The sequence below is a fragment of the Pleuronectes platessa genome, chromosome 8, assembly GCF_947347685.1.
Source record: "Pleuronectes platessa chromosome 8, fPlePla1.1, whole genome shotgun sequence".
NCBI classification, from domain to species: domain Eukaryota; kingdom Metazoa; phylum Chordata; class Actinopteri; order Pleuronectiformes; family Pleuronectidae; genus Pleuronectes; species Pleuronectes platessa.
The window spans coordinates 22,719,637-22,741,282 of NC_070633.1; the positions used below are offsets into that span (position 1 = coordinate 22,719,637).

The 21,646-nt window shown below is 41.1% G+C and overlaps 1 protein-coding gene across 1 annotated transcript; it reads right to left on the reverse strand.

The window, feature by feature from the left end:
• Positions 1-1,785: 1,785 nt before the first annotated feature.
• gfra4b (GDNF family receptor alpha 4b) lies at positions 1,786-21,398 on the reverse strand. The gene is made up of 8 exons (XM_053428371.1): positions 21,352-21,398; positions 11,858-12,144; positions 11,520-11,600; positions 8,918-9,263; positions 8,121-8,230; positions 5,381-5,515; positions 3,321-3,487; positions 1,786-1,926 (listed from the first exon to the last, which is right to left on the reverse strand). The coding sequence occupies exons 1-8, from the start codon at positions 21,396-21,398 to the stop codon at positions 1,786-1,788; spliced, it is 1,314 nt and encodes a 437-aa protein (XP_053284346.1).
• Between the last annotated feature and the right edge of the window lie 248 nt (positions 21,399-21,646).

The window sequence follows — 21,646 nt, forward strand, 5'->3', positions numbered from 1 at the left end:
TGCTGAAGTGTCCTTGGGCAAGATACTGAACCCCGAACTGTCCCTCATAGAAGAAAAGTGCAGCCCATAGATCCACTCTATGAATGTGTGTGTGAATGGCAATAAACTTTACTGTACCATATGTAAAACCAAACCTTATCGTCATGTTTGAGATGTTGCAGAGTTACAAATGTCAGATGAAACATGGTGAAAAGGTTGTATCACGATTATGGTGACTTGCTTCGCCTGCATCTTGGAGACCTGCTGACTTTGGTCGATGCTGGACACTATCAACCAACTCATCACGGTAATTACGGTGATTAAAGATTAAACGGTGGAAGTAATGGTCAGGTAACGGATACATTAAAAATAACAAATACAGTACTTGTATGGTAGCATGTCGTAATGTCTTTATGGTGGAAATTTGGAGCTTAAATTCAAGAAAAATACAAGATATATACAGTATAAGTACAACACTGAAGTGAAGAAGCTGGCTTGAGGTCACAATTTGTTATTCTGTAAATCCCGCTATATTATATTTTAAAATAATACACTCAAGAGGACCAAACTAAACTCGTGTGGGTTTAAGTTTATGTCGCTTCGATTTCCTCATAAGTAGAAACTACGTTTTCGCTTCAACAGAACCAACAAAAGCATTTGTCATTTAGAAAAAAGAAATAACAACGATGCAAATGAGTAAACATAATGAACCGAGAACATTTATTTGCAGCACCTCTGGTCCTGTTCAGAATTCACTGGGATGTTCCCAGAACAGACGTTTCTGAATAGTTCACAATGGTTTGATCTCGCACAGGCTCTGGACTGGTGGTGGCATCAGACCATTCACTTTCCTCTCTGGGACCAGTACTCAGAGCCTCATTTAACAATGTTCATATACACAGTGAGAAATAAAAGTGTGTTACGTTCACAAACACATTGTAAAGCAGCTGCAGGTAAAGAGTTGCTGCTTTTCTGATTATTTCCTTTCAGGTTTCAGCCACTACGCGATGAAGACCAAGGACTTGTGTTTTTTCTGAGTAGCTACTGCAGCCTTAGCAATAACAAACAAGGTGACGTGAGAGAGTTTGACAAAGGGCAGAACAGTTTGACGTAGAGGACGATTATTTTTGTCAGGGTGGATCTTACGCACTCCGGTTTGCCGCATCTCTTCTAGTAGGCGCAGCTGGACATTTTAGAATCAGGGCTTTATCTGGGATGTCTGGGCAAAATGTCTCTCCATTGTCTCTCCTTCACTCCACTATTCCAGTATTGATCAGAAATAATGGTCCTCTCTCAGTAGCTTGAGGAGAGTGGAGTTAAAGCCCCCGAATACACCAGCAGCTCTCTAATCAGCGTGCGACGGGGTCGAGCTCGCACACAGAATCCACTGGTAAACCCCATACAAATCTACACGGTTACTGGCCTACTCCATGTCTGTGTATCACACATATGTGCTTTATGTTTTTTCATATATATAACTGGAAAATGGATACAGTTGTGGTATAGCTGTGAGCTGGGTTAGGCCACTTAAGCGGTATTCGTGGCTTCGTTCTGGCTCGCCTTGATCGCAATGACAATGTACAAATGTACAGACCGGCTTTGATCTCACGCTCTCTGGAGTGAGAGCCCGAGCGGGCGGACCTGGACCACTGAGACACAAAATTTGAGAAAACAAAAACTGCTGTACATATTTAGGCAGGAGGAACAGCACATGGTCCGTTTTCCTCTAAGCTGCACTGGTCCTCCCATCTCCTTGGTGTTAGCAGGGTCCTCTGACCGCTCCCCCCCCCCCCCCACCCGCAGTCTTTAGAGTCCACTGTTCAGCAGATGAAGAAGCAACAGAAGGATGAAGGCAGCTTGGAGCATTAGGCAGGGAGGTGAAGCAGAGTTTGGGAGGCTGTTCGGTGAAAGGGTGGCCTGGCCCACCAGCAGCTCGTTTCCCAGGGCCTGGAAGGAGAGAGAGAGAGAGAGAGAGAGAGATCAGTTTATGACCAGTCTTTCTTGAATAGCCCAGTGCAGGCCTTATCTTGCCAAAGCAGGCTACAAACATTGTCTTTTAGGGTTAATCTTCGAACTGGAGGTCAGGATTAATACTGCGGTTAAGGTAAAAGCAAGGGCCATGGCTCGGCTGCTATGGAGGTTAGTGCTGCAGTTAAATCAGTCAGAAGACCCCCGGGACCTGTATTTTTTCTGTCTGTCAGCACAATGACGCAGAAACTACTGACCCTATTCTTATGAAATTTTGTGATGGGGGCGGGACATGAGCCGAGGAAGATCTCATAACACTTTCAACATGGGGAGATATGGTGTTGGTCATGTTGGAGGAATGTAGCATCTAAGCACACTTGTAGTTACCTAATGAAATGGTCACTGTGTCACTTCAGGCAAGTCGTAAATTCCTTCTATGCCACCACTAAAGGCATATTGATCCTTTAAACAATCATTGCTCTCTGTCTTTCGCAGCCTGCAAGATTTACACAGATGATCTGTTAAATGCCAAAGACCAGCTTCACGTTCCAACAAATATTTACACGTGTAATTATGTTTGATTCTTTACTCCTCGTACGATTCTCCATGTGCACTGTGTTCCAAGATGGACGTAATGGAAAATCTCAGCAGATACATTTTGGACATTAAAGGGCTAGTTCAGTATAAATGATGCCGTTTCGAGATGAATTTGAATGTCGGGGTATTACCTTCATGTTTTTAAGCATTTGAAAAATGTATCCCCATTTAATTCAATTGTATTTGATTTGGCTGCAACACTGTTTACCCATTAAACTCTAAATGTATTTTGTGGACTCAAACACTTCAACCAACCCTCCATCGGCATAGTGGTGAGTAGATAATGAGTGAATTTTCCTTTTTGGGTGAACTATCCCTTTTTCATTAGGATGTCACATACACTGCTGCTCATTGTCCTCACCCAAACCATGTGTGTTATCTTGGTGGGGTTGTGTGGTGCTAATCTCAGCATTTTAGTGTTCCAACCATCCAAGTGGTAATAGTTTGCTCACTAAAACATCGTAGTCGACATTTTTGCACTATTGCTGTAACAAAGTAAATAAAAAGCAATATAAAACCACTATGTGTTGAATCATAGAAGGCAGTTCTCCTCTTCCTACTGATTCATCCAGCTGCGATCATTACACACACTGCACATCTTTATCCCTGTGCTCAGAGTCCACACATGGTGGCTTTAATATTTTAAAGTGGCGGTCTATCATCTCTGCACTTCTGAGCAGTGTTTTCTCCTGGTGTCAGAAAAAGGTTTCCCTGCTGGACGTGTGACTGTGTGAAGCCGCTGAGGCGACCGCCGACAATGACGTAAAACTGCCCACCTGTGTGGGGATGAATGTGTCCAGAAGGTTCCTCACGGTCTCCACGGTCTGTGGTGGAGAAGTGGTGCTCCTGTTTTCTGTGCTGCTGAGGCCGGGGCCGGGGGTGCTGGGCTGGCTGAGTGTCGGCTGCGGCTCTGACTCGCTTCCAAACGTCACGAGAGCGTTTCCTGAAACACGAGACAAAACCGGTGAAAGAATGTTATTAGACCTCTGCAACATTGTCTCGATATGTTTTTCCAGGTCCACTCATGTTTTATTCAAACATGGCCTTTGGTTCCGAATTGTGCATTTTGCATGAGAGCCTTTGCGAGGCCAGAGTGAGATTGGGTTTACTCAGCAGCCGCAGAGAGAAGAAGTAGAAAATAATCAGTATTCTCTTCGAGTAACCAATCTGCACCTGCCTCTCCACATCGACCTCATTAACTCTTGGACCATTTGCTCTGGCCAAACAACTCTGAGACCTCTCTGTATCTCCTCTAGGCTGGGGGCCCGAGGAAGGACTGGCCAAAGATTCACCCGGCTAAGATACTCATAGTGTGTACAGGATCAATCTTATTTACATACATGTGTATATTTGTACATATATATATATTCGTAATAGATGTTCATACTTAATCGTCAGGAAACTGTCTGTCACAGGCTACAATGAAAACCTTAATCTTCTCACATACAGCATATATGCCATTCTCGCTGAGGGCATTAATAAGGAACTTATTCATTCACAAAGAGCAGAAGCAATAAGAAAAAAGGTGTAAGGTTGAGAATTAGCATATGGAAACTCGGCAGAAGAACAGAAGACACAATAAATTATACAACACACATGTGGGACGTCTGGATAGAGTCTGATGTAACGTCCTTATATAAGATGATCTCATGTGCTCACCTGTAATCCATGTTAGGTTTTATTTATTTATGCAGTATTATATTTTGTGTAGGCTACTGATATTTCTTTACCTGATTTGCATTTGCAGAACCCTGATATAACAGCAGGTTAATTACAGTTATTATATTCAAGTACCCCCTGAACTCCTGAGTGTATTTTAGGTCATGTGGGTCCATGGCAATACTCAATGGCTTACCATTAACTTTTATACTGTCGTTCATGGGTCCCAGATGGCAAACCAGACTAACATGTGTGATCCCCTGACTTTTCCTCCAGCACCTGGTGTTGGAGGGGGGGCTGTATAGAGAATTTAATGTGGGGGGGAAAGGGGGGTCAGAGCCCTTATAAACTTTAAAATTTAGTCATTACTTTTACGCTATTCATGCTAGAAACTTGGATTTCCAGGGATTGTTCAATACTATGATACGTCTCAAACTTATGATAGGGTTGGTCGATAGTTTAATGTATGCCAAGTTAGGGCTCGCTGAAGATAGTTCTGTTCTTTGGAGCCCACTCTACATACTTGTCCAAAAGGGTGTACATGAGAGCCTGCTGTGTAAGCCTGCTAGAACTGGGCTCACTGGCTAATCACGATAATCTAGATTATTGCTCAGGTGTTCAATTGCTTTAAATAATCAGTTTTTAGAGGAAGGTTTCCATGAGTTGTCACAAACTCTTCCAGTCGCCATGTTTGTTGTTGTCAGAAACCCTCGACTCTGCGCTGCCCTCTATTGGATCTTTTGCTTAAAAACCAACGTAAAAGATGCATGGAGGTATACGTTCAGGGAAGATTACGTCATTTGAAATGTCTGTTTTTATACATACAGGCAGCATGAAAGAGGATTTAAAATGTGCGACGTGCAACTCGGGATTGTTACACTCTTGCTGGCCTAGTTTTCCTGGAAATAGACTCAGTGCGTCTCAGCTGTCAAGACTGGAAACAAACATGGTTGTTGCTTGGGAAAAATCTCTAACTTCAGGTTGTCTAAGGAGACAGCGAGTTAAAAAAAAAACAGTTCTTTCCGTTGAAATGAATGATAAACAAGACACTAAAACAGCAGCCAGAGATTTCGTCTTCCTGTACTATGAAAGCAAATACCTCAAAGTAAACTCAACCTCTTACCCCAAAATCCCGAGTCACAACATTCCAGTACACTGAGGACAAAGGGAGACTCACGGAGACAGATGTTGTCGGTGAAGGATCCCAGGAAACCATCGCACTCGTCCCTCTGGCTCCCGCTGGCTGAGCAGGAGCACCACGGAGCCACGCTGGACGTGGAGTTGTCAACATAGTTGGGAGTTATCGTGCTTCCTGCAGGGAGACACCGCACCAGGCCTCAATCAGTATGAAATATTAATTCCTCTTTGAGCTGTTACACTGTGTTCATAGTGCATTATTATCTGAAACATTAATGGACACTGCATTTCCTGACCTGATGCAAAGGGAGGATGAGAAGCTAGTGTTGCTGATTAGACTGCCCACGGACCCGTATGGTGTAATAGAGACATTGTGAGAAATACTACAATATTCTCTATTCTAGGTCACATTGGTGTCTGGCATTGCAATGATTCTTGGCTTCTTTTTTTTTACATAGTGGAGGTGGCAGTTCAAGTGGTTTGATAAATACGAGACAGGGATGAAAATGCTTGTGCTGAGGGGCAACATTCAAGGTTCTTGAAGTGCATTACACTAGCACATCTCTGCAGTGTGTGGGAACACAAGTGGCTGTTCTTTTATTCAAATAGTCTGTTATAAACATAAATGAAACACCTTGCATTGTATTAAGAGCCTTTGTTTCTCTGTTATGAGACATTTGTACATTCTGCATGTACAGTGCCTTGCATAAGTATTCACCCCCTTTGGACTTTTCTACATTTTGTCATGGTATAACCACAGATTAAAATTTATTTCATCGTGAGTTTATGTAATGGAGTCACAAGTCACATAATTAGTAAATAGGGTCCACCTGTCTGCAATTTAATCTCAGTATAAATACACCTGTTCTGTGACGGACTCAGAGTTTGTTGGAGATCATTACTGAACAAACAGCATCATGAAGACCAAGGAGCTCACCAAACAGGTCAGGGATAAAGTTGTGGAGAAATATGAAGCAGGGTTAGGTTATAAAAAAATATCCAGAGCTTTGAAAATCTCTCTGAGCACCATAAAATCCATCATAAGAAAATGGAAAGAATATGGCACAACCGCAAACCTACCAAGAGGAGGCCGTCCACCCAAACTGAAGAGTCGGACAAGGAGAAAATTAATCAGAGAAGCAACCAGGAGGCCCATGGTTACTCTGGAGGAGTTGCAGAGATCCACAGCTGAGGTGGGAGAATCTGTCCACAGGACAACGATTAGTCGTCTACTCCACAAATCTGGCCTTTATGGAAGAGTGGCAAGAAGAAAGCCATTGTTGAAAGGGATCCATATAAAATCCCGTTTGGAGTTTGCCAGAAGCCATGTGGGAGACACAGCAAACATGTGGAAGAAGGTGCTCTGGTCAGATGAGACCAAAATTGAACTTTTTGGCCTCAATGCAAAACGCTATGTGTGGCGAAAACCCAACACTGCCCATCACCCTGAGCACACCATCCCAACAGTGAAACACGGTGGTGGTAGCATCATGCTGTGGGGATGCTTCTCTTCAGCAGGTACAGGGAAACTGGTCAGAATAGAGGGAAAGATGGATGGAGCCAAATACAGGGAAATCCTTGAAGAAAATCTGATGCAGTCTGCAAAAGACTTGAGACTGGGGCGGAGGTTCATCTTCCAGCAGGACAATGACCCTAAACATACAGCCAGAGCTACAAAGGAATGGTTTGGATTAAAGAATGTTAATGTCTTAAAATGGCCCAGTCAAAGCCCAGACCTCAATCCAATAGAGAATCTATGGCAAGACTTGAAGATTGCGGTTCACAGACGGTCTCCATCCAATCTGACTGAGCTTCATCTTTTTTGCCAAGAAGAATGGACAAACCTTTCCATCTCTAGATGTGCAAAGCTGGTAGAGACATACCCCAAAAGACTTGCAGCTGTATTTGCAGCGAAAGGGGGTTCTACCAAGTATTGACACAGGGGGGTGAATACTTATGCACCCAACAGATGTCAACTTTTTTGTTCTCATTATTGTTTGTGTCACAATAAAATGTATTTTGCACCTCCAAAGTACTATGCATGTTTTGTTGATCAAACGAGAAAAAGTTTATTTAAGTCTATTTGAATTCCAGTTAGTAACAGTACATAATGGGAAAAAGTCCAAGGGGGGTGAATACTTATGCAAGGCACTGTAACTCTGACTCCAGAGCTGCAGGATCCAGATCTGACATAACTCAACTATTATTATTATTTTTTACTTTCACAGCTATCATTCATAACCTTATTATCTATTAGTATCATTATTATTATTTTTATTATAATGTCTGTTCCTGATCTCCCCCTTCTCTCTCTTTTCTGCATTCCTCTCCTCTCCCCCCCCCCCCCCCATTTTTCTCCACTCACCTCTCACTCCTACCCAATAACGTGGAGAAAAGTTCACTCCACAATCACCAAGTGTTGGCTCATCGTGGCAACTGTTAGGTTTCTCTTAAACTATTGTCTCGATGAATTTCAAGTGCTGTGAGATAATGTTTGTTTTGTGATTGGTGCTATACAATTACATTTGAATTCAATTCAATTTTCAGGCATTTGTGTAAATAAACCTTTGTTTACAATAAACCTATATTTCGTTCTCTCACTCCCTCCTATAACCTGATCTTTATTCCCTCACCCTTCAGTTCTTTCTCAAGCATATGGCGCATATCTTCTTTCTCAAGTTGACTCTTACCTTCTCCACCTGTTCATTACATATTATTTCCCCCTCCCCTTTATACTGTATGTTTCCTATCTGTATGTCACTGTTTAGGTGAGCACTTACCTATGAGCCCTGTGTAGGCGAGCAGACATGCCCCATAGGTTCCCTGTTTGCAGCCGCTGGCGGACGTTTCGGAGGATTCGCAGTCGTACACAAACTGTGCCAGACGAGACCTGCAAGAACATGGTACATCAGTGTTGTTTCAAGAAAAAAAAAATAAAGATAATTTTTCAAATGCATTCCTCGCACTATAACTCGGCCATTTAATTAAGAGTTTGCCCGTCTGACATGAAGAAATATTGTCGGCTGTGGTGAAGACTGAAAGCATTGGACTGTAATGTGAAAGTGATAGAAAGAGTAATATATTTCATCCCCCAGACCTGGGATCATTAGCAAAGCCCTCTGAGTGTAATGGGGCTGTGAAAAATAATGGCCATGACCAGAGATAGCAATGAGCGATAACTCTGATCCATCTGGCTCTTTATCTGTGCTAAATATTTAATGTGTTATTCCAACAGGCTCTCTGGGGTGTTCTAACCAATGGGGGTAGAAAGCTTTAGGGTAAAACAGCAGGCCATTTTGTTGATTGAATGGCTGTTTATTTGGTCTCAAAGAGCCATAATACAGAGCAACACCGGCCCAAATATGTATGGTGAATAAATCTAGAATCTATATCCAAGGAATACTTGAACTAAAGTGGGTATAATGAAAAACCTTCTTTGCTGATAGAGAGGCCGCGAGTAAAAAGCTGCATCATTAAACACAACAAACTTGGGGATTATGTTTACATTATTGCAATATGTTATTACATCTTTACGAGACTAAGTCGTTGGAAATGAAAGAAGCGTCTCTTCTCTAACCTGCAGACATAGTCAGCTTTGCAGATCCTCATCTGCGTGAGGCAGTTGGGTTTCTCCGGGCTTTCGAACGAGCAGCTGGGCACGATGGTCTGCCTCCGCCGCTCTGCGCAGGCCGTGTCCGTGCACGGGCAGAAGAGCAGCTCGTGCGTGTAATCGGCGGGGACGCGGTCAAAGAACCGCCTCAGAGCCTTGTTGCATTTGGGCCGGTTGCACAGGCCCGACTTGGCCGTGGGTTTGATGCAAGCCGAGACGTACTCGGTGCGGAGCTTCTGGCACAAGTCGTCCACGTTGCACGCCTTGGCTGCATCGAGGCAGCGATTCACAGTTCCCATGCCAACATCCGAGTCTGTGGATAGAAGTAAGGTCAAAGACGGGTTTAGATATGAGCGGAGGAATAATAGCAGTAGAACAAAGAGACTGTGTGTTGATGTGAACAGGAGCGTCTGTGACCTGTGGAATGCATTAGTTTTGTTATTCCAAACGCTGCGATACAATCTCATCTTGTCAAAAGTTTGAAAAGTTAGTAGTTTGGAATTAAAGTTCAGCTTGAAGGTGTGTCTGTGTATCAACAACAAACTCATTAGCTGACGTGCAGGAAAACAGAGAGCGGCCGGGTGTCTGTTAAAACGTTATGGAAATGACAATTTCATAAAATGAGAATTAGGACGTAAATTAACCCAGAATTGCAAGAACATTAAGAGAAAAAAGTGAATTTAAAACTGTCAAAAAATTGCCTCTCATTTCCTTTCCCCTTCTTTTCCCACGTTAGCACGAGAACCAGGTCCAGGCTCCACCTCTCTCCGCGACCAATTAAAACGTTCAGGGTTTGCTGACATATTGCTCGACCACACAACCTGCTGGGTGTCACGTTACAGAAACACAGGCCCCATGTTGGTATTCAGTCGAAGGACGTCTGTACACTGCCCTCACAGCTGTCCTGCGTCTGGTAAACCTGCTTAAGTCACTGTGGGTACTCCCTTCGTTTGTTATTTCAAGGTTACAGCCTTAAACAGCCAATCACACACGACAATCAATTTGCTTTTTTTAAAATAAGATCATAATTCTGAAGGTTTTCAATGAGACTGTCTAAAAGTCTATTAACTCCGACAATCAGGCTTCAATGTGTGTTTCTCTTCTCTTTATTACCTCCCATTGATTATTTTGACCATTTGCACGTGAAATGACAGATGAGTCATTGTTGTGCCGGTTATAGAATGGCTCACTGACGGCTGTGTTATTAAGGGAGTAACTGAGAGTGGTTCTGTCCTCACGTCATGGATCAATGTAGCCAGTGATCCAGAAAGAGAGGAAGCAAAGCAGACGTTGATTTAAATAAGATTCAGGAAAATGCATAAAATATTTAATAACCAATTATCTGAAGATCACAGATCGGAAGACGGGTGTAACTAGAGTGCGTGTCAGTGTCTTCGTCTGCAGCCAGGAAAACACAAACTGCACCAAAACACATCAAGACGCCTTCTATTCGGTGCACCAGTGAATGAAGCTGTTTTTAATTTATGAGTGGTCTGGTCTGGTGTGTGAGTGAAGCCTCGGCACTTTGTGTGGCGTCTTCTGAATGAACCCTTTGTGGACACGTTGCCTGAAAAATGAGCAGGTCGCTGAACTGAGCTCTTTGTCTCAGGGATGAGTCATCAGTCTCCTGCAGTGTGTTTGTAGTGATTCTGCCAGAGGTTCTGGTTGGGTTCGATTCATATAAACTGTACATGTGGCTCAGACTCCAGCAGCTTCAGATGCAATCATGCAAATACATCTTTGGTTGACTGGTTTATTTCTTGAAATAAAGTAGGTTTTCCTAAAAAGCCCAGGTCAAGTTTTGAAACTGCAGCAATAACTCAATTAGTCAATCAATAGAAAATGTATAAGCAACTAATCAGTTTATTATTCATTTATAAGTAAATTCCAGATTTCAGATTAGCACCTGTGAGCTGTTTTCTGGACTTTCGTTATAAGATTAAATTAAATCAATGGACCACAGACAACATCTGATTAGCCTAACTTTGATCTTATTCTTTTTTACATGTAGGCTCTTCAATAAATGTTTCACATGGTGAAAGTATACACATATATATATATTTATATATATATATTTGGGTTTAATGTACGTGTATGCTATTTAACACATTAGCATTTTGTGTACTCTGCTTTTCAGAGTTTGGGCTTGTTTTGATACATTTAATCAGATTGCATACATTCTTGAGCCTGTGGCTGTAATACATAGAAACAATGCAGGATATGGGATATTCCATCATTTCAAGGCAGCGGTACAAAAAATAACAACATTAGTATTCATTGACATCTGCGGATTATGTATTTTCAGCTGAGTCTGGGATATAAATGAGTTTGCCGTCCAGCAACTTGAACACAAATATATAATTTTGGATGCTGGCAGTGCGGACTGTGTTCAGATGAATGGTAATACTTGTGTAAGTGTGTCTCAGGAACATAAGGGAGCTCCATTTGCCGTGGGCGTGCTTCCAGGAAAACTTAACTGAACCCATCTATTCCAGCTAGAACAAAACATCTTCAAAGTTTACAACGGTATAAAGTGAAATGGAATGTGAATAAATGAAATTGAACTTACCGGCTGAAATAGAGGCCAAGCGGACGTAGTCGTAATCCCTCTGCACCGTCTCGTAGGGATAACGCTCCACCAGGTTGAGTCCTGAGATAATTACAGATAGAAACATTGGCTTGAATGTTGTAACACCTTAATTCATCTTAACACAAATATTGCTCCCATGTTGTCGTTTTCATTTAGCCACCAAAGCTTCCATCGACTATATCATTAATCATATAGACTCTGCACGTTATTCATTACTTGTTATGCTCCTATATAAAATTGATTTTAGACTTGCAGCCTTATAGATAAAAAGTGTGTATTTAAGCAGTTCAGAAAGCTGCTCTCCAGTGACCACTGACCATGTATGATTGCCTGATGAAGGCTCCAGTAGATGCTCAGGCAGTTCTTCTCTTTCTTCATGCCTCGCTTGCACTGGCAGCCGCGTAAGGGGCTGGACATCAGGGCGGACACGGCATTGGCACACTGGCTCTTGGCACCTGGGCCCAGCTTCATGTTGCCGTTGCCCGCCACACACTGGCGCAAGGTCCGCAGACGTGGACTGCACATCTCGTCGCTCGAGCACGAGTCTCCGGCCACCAAGCAGTCTCTGCCGGCCAGTATAACCTCCATGAGGGCTGCGAGGGAAGACATCAGAGCACAACAGGGAGCGTGAGCGATAAGCGGATTGGAGATCGTAGTCGAGGTATAAGGTTATTAAACGAGATGGGGAGTTAAGAATAAAGAAAAACTGAAATGGTGAAATATAAAACCCAAATGTCACAGATAAGGTAGGAGGAGAAAGTAAAGAATATTATGCAGGGGAGATATAAACAGATATAAGAGAATATCAAACATTACAGTCGATGGGGGTGGGGTGTGGGGGTGGGCTAATTGTGTAATTCTGCAAACATGAGAAGGCGGAGGTCGATACAGCACAATAGCAGCCGGTGGAATTTTCAATGATTTAGTTTGTGCTTGTCTTTGCTCTGTTGCTTCAAAAGTTGAAGATACATCAAGCATAATGAGTTTGATGAAAGTCTGAACAGGATACTTTGGTGGTGCTCGGTTTTCTGTTGGGAAATGTCAGGCCCGTGTGAGATTTTGTACAGATACATTCATTATCCCCTGAGGATGAACCCCGCTGACTTTGGTGATCTATAACTACCTGCAGCACTAATGAAAGCCCCTTCAGGTTCAGGTGTATTTTGTGTTTAGAGTCAGTTATCGAATGGTCTGTGCTAATAATCCAAACAAGTAATCATGGCAAACACACGCCTGCTACACATCAGCATGTCAGCATCATCATCATGACACAATATAATGGCAGAGTCGAGCTAAAGTAAATAAGAGAAAGTTCTTTCAGACCCACGTAACTTTTTGTATGAGCTGTTTTAGAATATAACTAACTTCCCTGGTTATAGTTACACCAGCTCCTTTGCTTTGTGACTGTCCAATATCTTATAACTGGACCTGCAGGCCACAGCATTCACAGCTTTGTGAAAAGACACCAGCCTCCAGGCTGAATCACTCGGGTGTATAAGTTATGTAATATCATATTTTCTTGAGTGGCAGAGTTATACAGATGCTAATCTGTGCCCTCGTCGATTCCCTGCAAACCTTGTCCTCGGTTGGTTTGACACTTTCACTTCTACCTCATGACTCAGGCCTATTCAACGAGCCAGGGGACTTGAATAATATGTTTGTGACATGTATTGAATATAACCAGAAGCCTCACAAGTGAAATAACCTTAGATATTCATCAGTGGTGAAACATCTATGCAGCGCTCTGTCAATTTACTGGAGCTTTATGTCTAACAGTTGGTTATAGGGTGGATGACGGTTTCCTTTCGCTTTGCAGGGTCGGCAGGCGAAGAACTTTTTTTTTGGTAAAAGTGAGGGATGAAAAGAAAAAGTGAGATTTATATCAAGTGCATAGCTATAACTTAGTTGTTAATTATATCATGGGCTATACCTGGGAGGCTTGTTAATATGTAATGGAAATGTAATTTACTGCTGTGCCCTTTACATCTGGCTACATGCCTTGAGTTTAAACCAAATGTTCTTGAACATATTGTTCTGCTGCTCTCACACAGTCAGTCATTCATTGTACAGGGATGTTTCTGGGGCTTAATAATAATCAGATAATACAAAATTAACTATTGTGAGGAAACAGATCTGTACTGTTTCATATACTGAATGTAAAGATGAGCCACGCATCTCAATTTCCTCCACGAAATGATGCCAAAATACCCAGGATGTGAACGCTGCCATCATCTGGAGCCAGAGTCTGCGCATTAGCGATGGCGGTGCACGGATCCGCTCACTCGACCAATCAGGCGTCAGTCTCAGCTGTCAATCATAGTATTCCACCCTTTTTTGTAGCATCAAATCACTGATTGAAAACTGAAAACAATTTCTTGAACAAACATCAGTTTAATAAAAAGAACCTAAAGCTACCTATGGAAATGATCTTTATTTGACGTGTACTGACGTGTACTTGTGACTTTTCGGGTTAACACAGAGGAGGCAGGGTTTATGACTTATACTGCAGCTTGCCATTAGGTGGCGATCAAGATGCTTTTAACTCTCTGCCATCTTCATCTTCATATACAGCAGAGGTCTTCAACAGGGGATCCGCGACCCCTAGGGGGTCCGCGGAGGTACTGCAGGGGGGTCGCGAAATGTTTGGTTGATTACAAAAAATGTTATACCATGAATATATGAACCTGTGTTATATTTGAATAGCTGAGTATTGAATGCACAATAACAGGGTAGCTATGTTTATATATGGCACTAGGCCCAGTTTAATCTAAAACACAATTTAATACAATATATATAGTAGGGGGTCCCTGCTCCATCTCTCCATCAGTTTGGGGTCCTTGGCCTGAAAAAGGTTGAAGACCCCTGATATACAGTATATATAGCATAAAGCAGCTGGAGAAATGCAGGAATGAAAGTTGACAAAAAAGTCCCAGTGCTCAAAGTTAAATGCAGAACTTTGCTGGAGTTAATTACAGTGGAGGTGGTGAATATTTAAATAGCGCTGCCACTCTTCTTCTTTTGAACGTTTCCAGTTTTGAACTCTGTACAATGACTTCCATTAAAGAAACGTTTTCTCTCTCTCTACCCACTCCTTTCATTACTGTCAGTGTTCAACTCTAGTCTGAAAACAACTTGTGCTTCACACAGAGGACTTTGATTATATTCCAGAACATGTTCCAAGGCATGTGCTAGAATAAGTGGATCCTTTGATTCAAACAATGTAAATTCACACCATCTCTTGTTTTTTCTCGTAATGCCAACCCCCCCCCCATCCCCTTGGATCAAACCATTTCAATTTCATGCAGCTTTCATCTGTTTACATTGGTTATTCTGCAGCAAAACAAAAACAACAACCAGCCATTGTTTTGATCTCAGAAAACAAACACTCGGGAAGAAAGACTGAAAGACACAACAAAACAACTTCTCAATTCTGTCGAGACGCTTCAATCGATCTCATTTGCTGAAACCCTTATAGGTGCATCGAGTCTGTGCCGCATCAGGATTCGTCCCAGCCCTCATCCTCCGCTCAGCGCACTGGACAGACGTGTGAATGCCAACCAACTCCTATGTTCTGGAAAGCCAGATGGTCCGTTGCATATTCAAGTCTGAGATCCTTTACTCTATGGCTATGTGTGTCAGTTTGTGCTGCCGGGGCAGAAGCTGGAATAGACACCATACATCATGAATGCAAATGACCCGCTTGATTTGACATTTCCAATAAGCCCGTCTCAATGTACCAGTGGGTTTAGCCAATTAACCATGTCAGTAATCAATGTGTTCGGAGGCTCGGTTAAGTTCTCTGTTTCCCTGTCACATAAATCACCGGCAGATTAGCTGATCAGTTACCCTCGCGCGGCGGCTTAATGGTCCACTTCAGGAGAGATAAAATGGAAAATGAAACTTAATGAAGTCAGCTGGATTGTCTGCCTCACTCCCATATACCTACAAAGCAGTGAGGCTGCGGAAGGAAGGGGTATTGTTAAGTATTGATGCACTTAATGGGTATCACCTTTGTTACACCGCACTTAAGTTTAGAAATGTATCCTGGATGGTTGGATTAAAGCAAGCGGCCTCGCTTTAAGGCGAGCCGCCTCCCACTCAGAACTTTGAGCAACTTAAAACAAGCCTTTTTCATTTCGTAGTTATTCTGGTCTGTTATTAGCAGTGACAACTTAAATTCAAACACATTTGAGTTCATGCAAGATTTTGTTATAATCTTTCATACCTGTCTATATTAAAAGGCACTCAGTAGAACACACACCTCCGCCAAGGCCGAAAAGTCCCCTTCTAATCAACATAATCTCAGCTTCACATTGTTGCTAGTTACAGTTTATTTGTTAACATACAGCAGCAAAAAAAAGCCAATAAAACCTGTATAAATCTGACCGACTTGAATATTTATTTGGGTCCTCTTTAAATTTAACAGACCTGATTTTTCCTGGGGAAATCTGTGAAATATCATAACTGCCCTTTCTTGCAATGTTAAAGATTTAGAAAGAAGTTACTGGATCAAATCCTTCGTAAGGATCTGTCAAATCTTGTGGGTTCTTTCTTGACCCATTTCCACAAACCTTTATGGAAATATATCCAGTAATTTTTGTGAAATCCTGCAGACAAACCAACAAAGCAATCAACAAATACAAATGTTTGTAAAAAATAAATATAAGAACTTGAAACTGCCTTCCTATACATACATATGTATGTATAGGAAGGAATATATATATATATATATATATATATATATATATACAAATAATAAGCAATGTCGTCTTTCACTCAGGTAAAAGTTATGACCGCATAAGAAAAATAAGTTTTCTTCTTCTGGTTGTAGATCAGATGTTTTTTGTTTTTTTTTAAATCAATTGAATACATACACATTGTTTAACATGCCCTTAAGTCTTTATTATTATCATATTAATTTATAGGTTTATGAAATACCCAAGTTTTCAGCATACTGTTGTTTGTAAATATTTAAACAACCTAAATAATTCATGTCATATGTGTTAAATATGAGCTTTTGTTTTGAGCAGTGTCTCCAGGATCCCTGCTCTGAGCACAGAACGGGATCAACAGCAGCTCGGTAGCGGATCGAAATCTTTCCTCAAGGTCTGCTTACTATATTTCTATGCATTATTTCAACCATATTTCATAATTTGCCTGTAACGCATCTCCCCTTAGTTTCTCAGGCCATTGTGTTTTTCCACAAGAACTTATAATATCAGTATTCCTGAGACAGTATATGCTCCAGCAGCTGCTCCTTCATCAGAAGTTTATCCAGCTGTGTTTGGTTTAATGCAGAATGAAAAAAAGAAATAAACAGTTCAGCTGTGACTGTTTTTTTTGGTTCAAGGTCTTAGAAAGTCAACAAGTAAAGTTGGCACATGTTGAATATTCCTTCTCTCAGCCCACTTGTTATTCTACAAACCTTCCTACAGTTCCTCGTTTTTTTACCACATGCTTGGTAGCTGAAAAAATTATCTCTATCTGATCAATTGTTTATTTTTAGTTAGTTTTTATGGTAATAAAATTAATGATATTATCGATATATTATTAAGACTGGTACTGGTTCAGACTGGTATATCTGCTTTTTAATACATTCATCAAACGTCATCATTAAAATGAAAAGAGACACTTTATAAATATTAAATGTGGATCTCTATTCTTTATTGATCTCTTCCGGTCACATTATTGTTCTCAAAGTTTCACAATTTGCTTTTGAGAGAAAAGGAGAGTTTTTATCGAGTTGTAAAACCACTTTTTGTGTTCCTTTGTATATTCCAATGTGTCCTATATAGTTTGTTTTATTAGTAGCTGAAAAAAGTGAATGCCAATTGTTCAGGGCATGAATCATATTTGCAGAGATGCAGCCTGTATTGTTTTCTGTTGCCGTCCGATGCATGAGACATTATTTGATTCCATGGCATAAAATTAACAATTTTAGACATCAAAGCTGAGTAGAGTGAATTTGGTGAAATGCCCAAGCAAATTATCCATCTGCATTCACAATAAAGCAGCGTCAGCTCCACTCGTACTTGTACTTCAAACAAAGAGCGAATGGAGACCTGGGTAAGTGCAGCAATTTAGCTTCAAAGTTTACAGAGGAGACTTTCAAGCAGAACATAATAAATAACCTAAATTTGGGCTCCACTTAATTTTTCTAATCTTCTTAGAAAGTCGTTCAGTTGATCCCTTTTCAACAGCAGGTTTTTCCTCTTTCACAGAGAGAAATGTTGCCTGTACATATTTACCCAGAAATCCAGACAGCAGGAGTTGATACATTACAGTTTTTCTCCATTGCTTTGGGTCATTTCACGAAACAGAAATGACATTCTCAAAACAACACGTCCAAACCTCCAAACCACTGGGCACTGGTTCACAACAGATTGGAATATCTCATTCCTTTAATCAAATTGCAATTGTATTAGCACATCCTTGCAATGACAAGTACAATTTCCAACAGCTTGCACAAATTTCAAATGATTTAGAACACCTTTGCAAACGGTTAGGTACAATTGCCTTCAGTTAGCCCAATTACCAATTGAATATATATTGCTGGTCAAAACTGACTGTCGCTTCTCAGTCAAGTGGTTGTTCTCTGCAGAACATGTTGGCATAATTTCATTGTTTACATCATCACCTGCACAATAGTTCACTCTACTGTCAAAATCGTACAGGCACATAATACCATGAAAAACATCATGGTATATACTGTAATAAGGATATCTTGGATCATTGGCTTAATTTTCAGGTGCAACTAGAACTTTAGTAATCAAGGTTGAGTATCACACATCTGATCACCAGTCACACAGTAAGTTTACAGTTTTTCTCAATTGCTTTGGCTCCTTTCACAAAACAGAAATGACATTCTCAGAGCTCTAAGTGCAATTGGCAAAATAGCCCATATGGTTCAGCACAACTACATAGATCACCTTCAAAAGGTCATATCTCACTATGCCAAATTTTGTTCAATGTTACTGTAAGCACGATGTATGGCAATTACTGTAACAATTTCCATGGCAGTATGAGTTCAATAAACATATTTTATGTGAAACCTTGAATAAATCTTTTTTCTGTTTGATACACATAATATTCTGGAAAGAAAACATCTACTGTAACCATTCAGTGACCATTCAAGGACTGAGCCAAGATTGAAATGTGCACATGAGGGATATTTCTATGGTCCACTGCCATACTGACAAAACATCTAAACATTTTGACCTGTAGTGTTTAAACAATGCCAAAGGGACTTTTCATTTTGGGGGCACTGACTATTTGTATGAGAAAAGGATTTAGTTTTGACTGATGAGTTTGCTGTTTTGGGAGAGATATGACCTTTTGCAGGTGTGCTATGGAGTTTTGCTGAACCATCTATGTTATTTTGAGAGATGGGCCACAGAAATCAAGAAGGAAATTTTCATTTTGGGGGCACTGACTATTTATATGAGAAAATGATTTGGTTTTGAAACTTGAGTTAACTGTTTTGGGTGAGATATGACCTTTTGAAGGTGATCTATGTAGTTGTGCTGAACCATATGGGCTATTTTGCCAATTGCACTTAGAGCTCTGAGAATGTCATTTCTGTTTCGTGAAATGATCCAAAGCAATGGAGAAAAACTGTAAGCACGATCTAAAAGAGCGAGCTGGTACATTAAAGCATTATTGTTTATTTGGTTGGCCATTTCACCAAGAAACTTGGTGGAAGGATGGGACAAGGGCCAAGAGGGAACCCATTAATTTTGAATGAACATCTGGACATTGGCGGATCCAGGAATCACTTTCTTTAACATTGGGAGAAGGGGTGTTTTTTTTAAACATTTGCACCAATTCCCAAGGCGATACTTTATGGATCTTAATAAAAAAAAATCTGGCATATTTATGGAACTGATATCTATTAGTGTGTTCAACTTGGTGCGACTTGATTGAATTTAAGGGGACTGTTGGGCAATAAGTTCTCGACTGAGTGCTGTTCTGCTTTTTTATTCATTTTATTTTGCCAGAGCGCTCTGCTTCAGCAGCCCATCATCAAAATGAATGAGGGGGTTTGATGTTTTCACACGGTCCTGAACAGAGCTTTAAGTAAACTGACTGTTTCCCATGTTACTTCTTATGCCAGCTTCAAAAGGCAGAGCACTGTGTATTTTATTTTCACAAAACTAAATCTAATTCAGTTCAAATTAGATTTTAGCATTGACAAAACATTCAAATCAAAAACTGTTGTTGCAGATGTCTTAAACTTGCAAGTTGTCATGAAGTGACATATACTCAAAACAACCAAAGCACAAACTCACATTATGAAAAGTAAATATTTAGGAACTACACATAACAAACTACCTCATAGACTTTATACGTTTATTTGTTTCACAGGCAAAACATCGTCCATAAAAAACGTCCTCATACAAAACTCATAAACTTGACCAACATCTGTCTAAAATCACATGTACAATCAAGATAATTCAAACAAAAGCAGCCATGTGCACGTAAACATCTCATTTGACGGTGACACAGACGGAGAGAATCTTGGAGAAACTGTATTCCCCTCAGGGAAGTCTCACATCTTCAAGATAGGATCTGCCGCTGCATAGAAACCATTTAATTCCTTGATTAGCATCACCGACCATTACGACCACCGCCGCCTTTATCGATGCTTTCCTCCAGGGAAGCTCAGACTGGAAAGCAAACGGTCCTGTTCTGGCTGCGCTAAGCCGAGCCTATCTCCCACTGCTTGTACCTCTCTTAAAAACAAATGATACAGTGCATAATCCCATTCACTGCCAAGCATCACTCAACTCCTCAAAACAAACAGTGGTTTATGTGCTACTTTAAATGCTCTGTAATAAATAGGTAATAAACCCAATGTCACCGGCCTCACTCCCTCAGCCGCCTCTTTCTAATTATTCTGCTTATATCTCACCCCAGAGGAACTTCCGTTGACAACTATTTTTATTATTAATCGCCATCCATTACTGGAGGCAGGAGCAGGATCTTTTCAAACATGTCATTGTTCCCAGGACATGCCACCCATACTTTTGAATTTTGCAAACCCCCACTGTGCAGCTTGAAAAGACAAACACACATCAAAACAAACACACAAATTGATCCCATAATGCAAGGGCTGCCTTGTGGAGGCAGCTAGTTGTAAACAAAAGATGATATCTGCACGCGCCTTGGAGGAAGGTTGTTATTCCTGTCTCTGTTTCGGGCAAACACTCGTGTCATCTTGATCCGAGGGCTGTTCGCTATAAGACTGACCGGTCTCGTAGCGTTTAAGGTTTCTCTTTGGAGGAAGCTCTGACTGATATCAACGAGAGTGTGTGTGTGTGTTTGTTGTGCTATCCCTCGGAGAGCCAGTTGGTGTTAGTGGTCCTTGAATGAGAACACATGTGCACTGTGAGCGGGGAGGTTAAAGAGTTTGGGATTTAAAGGAGCATGAATTAAGATGTGACATTAATCAGCTTCCATCAGCAGCAGCTTTGACAGGACTCAGGCGGGGGTGTCACATGAGATCATATCACTGGCAGGATGAAGTGTTCTCATTGCCACAGGTGAAGAAAAAAATATGCAAGAGACTTTAAGTGAAGATAATCTCTCTTAACAGAACCTTTATTTGCATACTGCCTATTTGCATATATGTTTTAAACCTTATTTTCAATGTAAATCATCATCAAATCATTATTACTTTTCACTTTGATACTGTCTGATGTGCATATGTGGCAAATTATTGATAAAGAAACCACAGCAATCATTTTATACACTATCACTTCTCTGGTGTAATGTTGAATGTGAAACTGCAATTCATCTTTGTCATTTTTTTCAATGAACGGCCCAAAGACCAAGCAGATCATAAACTATGCTGTGCATTAAGATGGACGACAACTCTCCACTTCCTCCCACTATCCAGAAATGAAGCCAAAATATCCTGGATAGTTGCCAACTTATTCCAATGATGCCATTTGGAGCCAGAGTCTTAGCAGTAGCAATGTGGGGATGGAGCCGTAATGTCGGGGTTCCAACATTACACATGACGGGTCAGTCTCTGCTGTCTATCGTGACACTTGAACATAAATCAATGTGGTTTAATATATAAACCACATCTCTAAGATTTTAGT

Excerpts from the sequence above, each read along its gene's own strand:
- gfra4b (XM_053428371.1), bottom strand. The coding sequence starts at position 21,398 with ATGCACAGCATAGTTTATGATCTGCTTGGTCTTTGGGCCGTTCATTG. Across the intron at positions 11,601-11,857 it reads TCATCAGGCAATCATACATG|GACTCAACCTGGTGGAGCGT; the intron begins GTCAGTGGTCAC and ends TAATTATCTCAG. Across the intron at positions 5,516-8,120 it reads CGCCTACACAGGGCTCATAG|GAAGCACGATAACTCCCAAC; the intron begins GTAAGTGCTCAC and ends GTCTCCCTGCAG.